At 40.2% G+C, this 8,607-nt stretch overlaps 1 protein-coding gene across 1 annotated transcript; it reads left to right on the top strand.

Annotated features, from left to right (window-relative positions):
- Positions 1–1,340: 1,340 nt before the first annotated feature.
- LOC123256429 (serotransferrin-like) lies at positions 1,341–8,194 on the top strand. Its single transcript, XM_044685047.1, has 4 exons — positions 1,341–1,911; positions 4,592–4,755; positions 7,427–7,517; positions 8,076–8,194. Exons 1-4 carry the CDS (start codon positions 1,854–1,856, stop codon positions 8,177–8,179), a joined length of 417 nt encoding a protein of 138 aa, XP_044540982.1. The 5' UTR covers positions 1,341–1,853; the 3' UTR covers positions 8,180–8,194.
- Positions 8,195–8,607: the final 413 nt, after the last annotated feature.

Here is an 8,607-nt window from a genome sequence, read left to right on the forward strand (position 1 = left end):
TTTCATCATGAATCTTTTGGAACTGTGGTGGGTTGTTTTTTTTTTTTAAACCCTTATCTTTTGTCTTAGAATCAATATAGTTGTAAAGGCTAGGCAATTGGCAGGGGAGAGGAAGTGACTTGCCCAGGGTCACACAATTAAGATTTTTTTGAGGTCAGATTTGAACCCAGAAACTGTCATCTTTAGGCCTGGCTCTCTTTCCACTGAGCCTCCCAGTTGCCCCTGTGTTATGGATTACTTATTGCATCTTTCACTATTAATCATCTTTACAATATTTCTATTGTGTAGATTTTCCTCTGCTTCTTTTCATGCCACTTTGGCTTAGTTAATACAAGTCTTCCCAGGTTTTTCTGAATCCATTCCTTTTATCATTTCTTACAGTATAATTCATATACCAGTTATTTCCCAATTGATAAACGCCCAATTGATAGCCCCCTCCCCAGTGTCCAACTCTTTGCCACCACAAAGAGAGATTCTATGAATATTTTTGTATATATGGGCCCTTTTTCTTTGGTCTCTTTGAGGTATAGACCCAGTAGTGCTATTGCTAGGTGAAAAGGTTTAGTATGCACAGCTCTGGATGGTTCCAAATTGCTCTCTAGAATAATTGGACTAGTTCACAGCTTCCCCACAGTTTATTAGTGCTCCTGTTTTCCCATAACCCCTCCAGAATTTGTCATTTTCCTTTTATTATCTTAGCCAATTGGATGGATATGAAGTGGTACTTCATCTCTCTAATTATTAGTGTCTTGAAGCATTTTTCCACAATTATTGATCAGTCTTTTCTTTCTGCTAAGTTTTTATCCCGTGGGTTCTTTTGTTGTTTGAACCTGCCTGACCCTTTGTGATCCCATTTGGGATTTTCTCAGCAGAGATGCTTTCCTGCCGTTTCCTTCTCCAGCTCACTTTACAGATGGAGAAACTGAGGCAAACAGTGTTAAGTGACTTGTCTAGGATCACACAGCTAGTAAGTGTCTGAGGCTACATTTGAACCTAAGCAGATGAACCCATGTGGACTCTTAGAACAGTCCCTGTCCTTACTTGCTGCTCATCTTTAAATCCATATAAATTCTGGGTACATCTTTCCTTCCACCAAAATGTGTCAGAGAATAAGCCTCATGACATTGAGGTGTAGTTTGAAGAGTTACAGGATCTGGACTCACATCCTGTCCTTCAGCTCACCCAAGGCCATTCCACCTCTTTAGCCTTCTCTCAATGTTCTCATCTGTATGGTGAAGTGTTGGACAAGGTGGCCCATGAGAGCTTTCCTGTGATGGACCCCATGACTCATCCCAGCCCATTACTGTTCATGGTTGAGGGAGTGAGGAGTGGAAGATCACTCCAAAGCTGTGAATTTGGGCGAGTGAAAGGATGGGAAATAGGGAAACTGAGCAGAGAAATGGGAGTGTGGGACAAGATAATGAATTCTGGTTTTGAGTCTGAAAGGACTATGGAACTGTCCAATAGGCAACTGGTGAAAGAAACTGAGATGATACAAAATGTCAGAAAACAATGTCTAAAAATTATATTTACATGTAATCTGGAAAAAATCTAATAATTTAAAAAAAGAAGAAAGGAACCAAGCCTGGAGAGCCAGAGAAACTAGGTCTTATAGAAATTGGTGAACCAACTGAACATAGAGATGAAAATTAAGAGCAACAGAATACCAAGAAGAGTACATGAACACTAGATGGCCTCCTTGGTAGCTGTTTTCCTTCATGGTTCTCTTTTTCCTTGAATAGGAACATTTTGGCAAGGGTAAATCGGAACAATTCAGTCTATTCAGTTCTCCTCATGGAAAAGACCTGCTTTTTAAGGACTCTACCAACCGGTTTCTGAGGGTCCCTGCAAGGATGGACTATGAACTCTACCTGGGATACCAGTACATCCAGGCTATTAAGCCTATGAGAGGTGAGCAGAGACTCTGGCCCATGCCAGGGGGGCCCAAGCTGTCAGCATATGGCAGAGGGTTGGGGGGAGTTTGTGGGGGTCCCAGCATTCTTAGCTACAGGTATCCTAAGACATCACAATCCTTTCAGGTCTTTGGTCTTTTGAGAATCCCAAAGCACTTTCTAAAAATCTGTGCTACTTGCTAAAGTGGAGAGACTGAGTCTCAGAGGTGTTAAATGGCTTTCTCCTAAGGGTCTCTCATATATCATGTTAGTCCAGATGGTTCTTAGTCAGCAGTACCTGAATCTGGTAGCCCATTATTGATTAATTGATTGGCAAAAAGGGTTAAGTGACTTGCCCAGAGTCATACAGCTAAGAAGTATGTGAGGTCAAATCAGACCTCACATCCTCTTGGCTCTAGGTCTGGTGTTCTATTCGCTATACCATCTACTTGCCCCTAGAGGACTTAAGTAATATTGGGGTTTTTAAAAACTCTTACCTTCAGTCTTAGAATCAATATTGTGTATTGGTTCCAAGGCAGAAGAGTGCTAAGGGCTAGGCAATGGTGGATAAGTGAACATGTATTTTTTTTAAAACCCTTACCTTCTGTCTTAGAATCAATACTATGTATTGATTCCAAGGCAGAAGAGTGGTAAGGGGTAAGCAATGGGAGTTAAGTGACTTGCCCAGGGTCACACAGTTAGGAAGTGTCTGAGGTCATATTTGAACCCAGGACCTCCCATATCCAGGATTGATTCTATCCACTAAGCCACTTAGCTGCCCCTGGAGGGCTTATATCCAATGAAAGATAGTGACAAACATTTCAAGAACTAAGTACTGAGACTGTACCACACTCAAGTATTATTTTGCTTGGCACAGAGGAAATTTTCTGGCCTGCCTCTCCCCATCCCATCTATGCTATTTTCTCCTTGAGGCCAACTACCCAGGAAATCTTCCTAGCCATGCAGTTCTAAGCTGACATTTACCAGGAAGCACATCAGAGAATGTCAAGGTAGAAGGAACCTTAGAGAACATATATTTGTTCCCCTGATTTTAAAGATCTGAAAACCGAGTCCATTGAAGGAAAATTACACTCTCAAAGTCATGAAGAGCCAGATCCAAACAGTGAATGAGGAAGTATTTGGATGGGCATATTTTGTTTTTTGTTTTTAAACATCCCTAATCCCTAGTACAATGCCTGGCACACAGAAGGTGGCTAGGTGGTGTATCTTCCTGAATTCAAATCCAGCCTCAGACACTTCCTAGTTGTGTGAACCTGGGCAAGTCATTTAACCCACCTTGCCTCAGTTTCTTCATCTGTAAAAATGATCTGAGGAAGGAAATGGCAAATCATACCAGGATCTTAGCTAAGAAAACCACAAATAGGGTCACAAAGAGTAAGACATGACTCAAACGACTGGACAACCACCACCACCACCACAGAAAAAAAAAATTACACTTGAGAAAAATACAATGGGGTTGGAGTCGGAGTGCAAAGGGAAATAAAAATGGAAAATGGTCTGTTCTAGGAGTTAGAGGACCTAGATTCAAATCTTGCCTCTGATGCTTAGACCTAATCATGTAACTTTTTTCTGTCTCCATTTATTCATCTGCAAAATAAAGGGGTTGGACTAGGTGGCTTCTAAAGCTCTTCTCAGGTCTAGATCTGTGATTCGATGGTATGGTTTGTATTCTGATTCTCTTATTAATTGTGTGATCTTGGACATGTCACACAGGTGAATTAAAATGGAGTACAAAGGTTCTTAACTTAGGGTTTATTTATTTATTATTCCTAAGGGCCTGTGGATAAATTTCAGGGAGTCCATGATCTTGGATAGGCCAAAAAAAAAAATTGCATCTTTATTTTGACTAACCTCTACCTGAAATTCCACATAATTAAAAGGATTACTCTGAGAAGTGGTCCATAGGTTTCATCCAATCCAAGACCCCCCAAAAGGGAGGAGTTATTCTAGTAGTAAAATGTGAGTGCTGCTACTCATGAGAATGTGGCCATCTAGTGGTGTGAGCTGCAAGTAAAAAAATCCAGAAATTTAAGTTTGTTTTTGCTTTTGGCCTAGTTGAGATTCACAGGGATCCTACTTTGCCTCTGAACCTGCCCCCATCTATCTTATCTCCCTAAAAAATTTAAGAGAATAATTTCTCCTTTCTGAAGATTATAGGGCCTTATGGTTTGGACCAGAAGGGACCTTGGAGATCATTTGGTCTAGACCTCTTTGTTTTTAAAGAAGAGATCGGGGTTGGTAGGATTCTCCTGGAATGTAATGAAAGGAGAGGCAATGAAATCAGTGTGCAAAGTACTTTGACCTCTTAGGTGTTAAAGGAAATGAAAGAGATGCTTACTGGAAAGATGACAACCTCCTTAAAAAAGCAAAACAATTTTTTTCCTTCCATCTTAAAATCAAAACCAATGTATTGGTTCCAAGGCAGAAGAGTGGTAAACCAGGGCCAGGCAATGAGGGTTAAGTGACTTACCCAGAGTCACACAGGGAGAAAGTGCCTGAGGTCAGATTTGAACCTACAACCTCCCATCTCTGGACCTGGCTCTCTATCCACTAAGTCACTCAATTGCCTCCATAACCTCTTTTTAATGGCCAGAAGCTTTCAATGAATGAGCTCATGCATGGCCCATTCTTCACTTATGACCTTAAGGATGGATTACCAAACTGACTTCTCTTTCCAGGTCATGCCCTAGACAAGCTCCATCCCTTGGAGGACAAGAAGGTGAAATGGTGTACAGTAAGCAAAGAAGAAAAGGCCAAATGTGATGAGTGGAGCGTGTTTAGTAATGGAGTCATCGCGTGTGAGGCGGCAGATGACACTGAAGATTGCATTGTCAAGATAATGGTAGGTAGCTCCCATTTTGGTATAGCACCAGTGTTTGGAGGTTCTTCAGCCAGAGGACCTGGGTTCTAGTTATGGACTTAATACTTACCAGTTGTGTGACCCAGAACAAATTACCTGGCTCACTGAGACTCGGTTTCCTTCCTTATAAAATGAAGGGCTTGGACTAGGTGATTCTGAAAATAACATCTAACTCTAACCTCCTATTATTCAGTCCCATTATTTGGGATTTTCCTATTATTCCTATCCTATTATTCAGGGTTTTCCTAACAGAGGAGAAAGATGATAATAAATATTAATAATAACAATATTTCTGCAGAGTCTGGGCTGCTTTGTTAGGGGATTACATTGAATGACACTGAATTCCCCATTTGTCAGGAGCCAAATGTATGGCTGTCTGACTCAGATTGTCCATTCTGTCCCACCACTCCATGCCCAGGAACTAAGGAGAGCCATCAGGCAGGCTAATATGTGGAAAGCCTTTCAGTTCTCATTGGAATCTGCTACAAAAGAAAACCTGGGTTTTTTAATACACTCCTAGTATACTGTTAGCCCCGTGACAAGGATCGAGATGATCTAAAGAATTTGTATTTTGTAGGTAGAGTTTGAAAACTTTACCCCCTGACTCAATGAAAGTATGTTTTCTTTTATTGTTGTGTGTCCATCATGGGGCAAACCATATTTTTTTGGTGTATGTATATATTTACACATATATTATTTGTACACACATAACCAAAGTGATTACAGCTGTGTAATAATCCTAAAGTATCAAGGTTATTTAGTCTTCTCTATATCAATATCTTTCTTGCCCAAAGTTTAGTACCTTCTCTCTTCCTCTCACCTCCATCAAGGGAGGTGGCTTATTTCTCTTCCCTCTTTAGTTATTGTCCACCAAAGAGTCTTGGCCTTCCCTGTATCAAGGATGACTTGACTTAGTATATATCATAAGTGCCCCTATGCCAAGGAGAGGGAAATTGTCTTGCAGTAAAAGATGTGCAGGCATAAAAAATAATATTTAAAATGGTCATGTTAGGTCTCCTGGGTTCCTTCCCATACCAGCATTGGTGAAGGTTTTCAAATTCTCATGCCTAGACTGCAATTTCAAGCTGCCTGTGATTCCCCCTGCATTACCCCAATGGTCAGAGGAAGGAAATGCTCACTTTGGGCAGTTGGACAGAGGAACGAGACATGCAAAAAATGTTCTCCTGCACTGTGGAGAGGAGGAATGGAGCAGCTCCTCTGTGCCGGTTCTGCATGCATGCCAATACTTTGCCAACACTGTCCTGGACTGTCTACTTGCTTAGTTTTCTATAAAATGAGGTGGTTGGTTTATGTGACCTCAGAGGTCCCTTTTAGCTCTGGATCTCTGATGCCACCAGTCTTAGATGTGACTTTAAAGATAAGGAACAGTCCAAGCAGAGGAGGGATGGCATTAGAGCTTGCAGATGGCCAAGAGCAGTTGTAGAGATCAATGAAAAATAGTGTCCATCTCTCTGTGGATGTGGATGTCCGCAGAGGGCAAGAGAGGAGAGTGGTGGCTAGGGAAAGTATAGTGCTAATAGAGCTAATAATGATTATAACTAACATGTATGTAGGCTATAGCTATATGTATAAATGTTTAGCACACTTTAAAGTGTGTGTGCATATATATTTATGCATATAAATTCATTTACTTAAATAGAAATAGTTACAGAGCAAGTTTAATTGGTTTCTCTGATGAATATTAAGCTTCTCCACATATGTACACACATACATTAAAGTATGCTGAGAATTTTACATATGTTATCTCAAGTGAACTTCACAATAGTTCTCTGACAGGTGCCACAGCTATTATTACCTCCATTTTAAATATGAGGAAACTGAGGCTGAGAGAGGTTAAGTGACTTAAATGAAATTTCCTTTTATCTCTAGACTGACCGCTTCAGACTCACCATTAGCTAGTTTCACAGCTGTCAGAAAGACTTGAAACCATTGTCTTTTCATTTTTTTTAATACACAGAGACAATTTTCGACAATTTTTGACATTTTCTGATTCAGATTCTCGTGAACTTGGATTTTCTTACCTCAGGGCCAACATCATCAAAGATTTCATCCTCGTACTGGCCAGTTAGCTTTATATTGAAGGCAAATATTCCACAGTCAAAGACTGTGTTCCTGTATCCTGAAGTTCATAAATAAATACAGGTGGTCAAAGGAACACTGAAGGAGACATTTAGAGAGGTCAGGTAGCTTAGTATTCTTGGTAAGGAAAGAAAGTGGTGGTGTCCAATAACCAGAAAATCGAGATGTGGACACTAGGACAGATGACTTTGGTTTGAGACCTGACTATTAGCTTTGTGATCATCCATTTCTCTGGTCCTTAGTTGGCCTATGAATAAGATGGGAATAATAATTGTAAAACTCTGTAGGGCACGGGACTATTGTCAGGAAAATGTCTTGTAAACCATAAAGAGCTATCTAAAATGTGAACTATTATCTCCCTAATCATCTGCTGTATGAGATTGATATTCAGGGTAGTTTTCTGATGTCCAACTCCCCCCAAGCTCCTGTTTTTTCCAACTTTGTCCTCCCTCCCCACCAATCCCTAATCAGTCAGCACAGACCCAGGGCTACTGGGTCAGATGGATCAGGGAACACCCAGATATATTGAAAATTATTTGCTTTGCTACTATAGAAAGGGGAAGCTGATGCCATGAGCATGGATGGAGGATATGTCTATACTGCTGGCAAGTGTGGTCTGGTGCCTGTCCTTGTTGAGAACTACCGTAAGTAGAGGGAGAATTTCCCCTTATGCTTGACTCTCTCTGGACTCAGGACAAAAGATTTCGCATATAACTCTCACTATGGTTTTTTAGACTAAAGAAAGGTAGGAAATATTTATTGAAAGGATAAAATAGTCTGACTAAGGGTCTTAGGGAAACATTTAAAGTTCTGAGATAATTGAGACAGCTTACATTAACCTTTTATCATTTTTTCCTTTGCTACACTAAGAGTCAAAGATCAGGTCTTCTTGCTATACTTCTGGGGGGAGGGAGATTCTAATAAGCCCTGAAATGGTAAAAAGGCAAGAAGAAAGAGTAAATATGGGCTTGAGTTACCCACAAACTTCATGTTGGGACCAAAACTAAGGGCAGTTAGCTAGCTGGATAGGGATGAATTTTCATTTCTTCTTTTATTCTAAACTGTGGAGAATCAAAGATGTAATCCTGATGGGATATCATTTATCTCATTGTAATGGGATAAACACTTGTCCTTAATGAGATGGGACACTTAGTGAATGGGATGGAAGAGGACTTATTTTTCTGCCATCTTTATTCTTTCAGTATCTAACAAGGATGAACCCCTTGGACCTGACTGTGAGAATAAACCTGCTACTGGTGAGTCTGAATTGATAATTCTAGGGGTGGAAGGAACATTTCTGTTCTAAAAAGCAAAACTCTAAGGGAGTCCCAGCAGGTTAAATGGTAGGAAATCAGGGTCAACTTTTTTTTTCTTAAATGAACAAAAAACCATTTTTTTCTCCTATTTGAAACAAAAAGAGAGAAAATCAATACCCCAAGGTCAGTCAAAAAGAGGATTGCACATGTCCTTATAGATTTTAGGTATGGAACAGTCCTTAGTCATGGTTCATACTTATTAGCCCAGTAGCAGGCTAAGAAGTAGATCAAACTTACATAACTATTTTTACTTTAAAAATAAAAATCAGTCCCTGCACTTTCAAGAATCAAATGTCAAATGACTTTCTCATCTCCCAACTCTGAGATAGAAGATTCTTCTGGAGGTAGGAAGGAGACAAATTTCTGATCTCACACACACACACACACACACACACACACACACACACACACACACACA

Source organism: Gracilinanus agilis, unplaced genomic scaffold (assembly GCF_016433145.1).
Source record: "Gracilinanus agilis isolate LMUSP501 unplaced genomic scaffold, AgileGrace unplaced_scaffold58829, whole genome shotgun sequence".
Classification (NCBI taxonomy): domain Eukaryota; kingdom Metazoa; phylum Chordata; class Mammalia; order Didelphimorphia; family Didelphidae; genus Gracilinanus; species Gracilinanus agilis.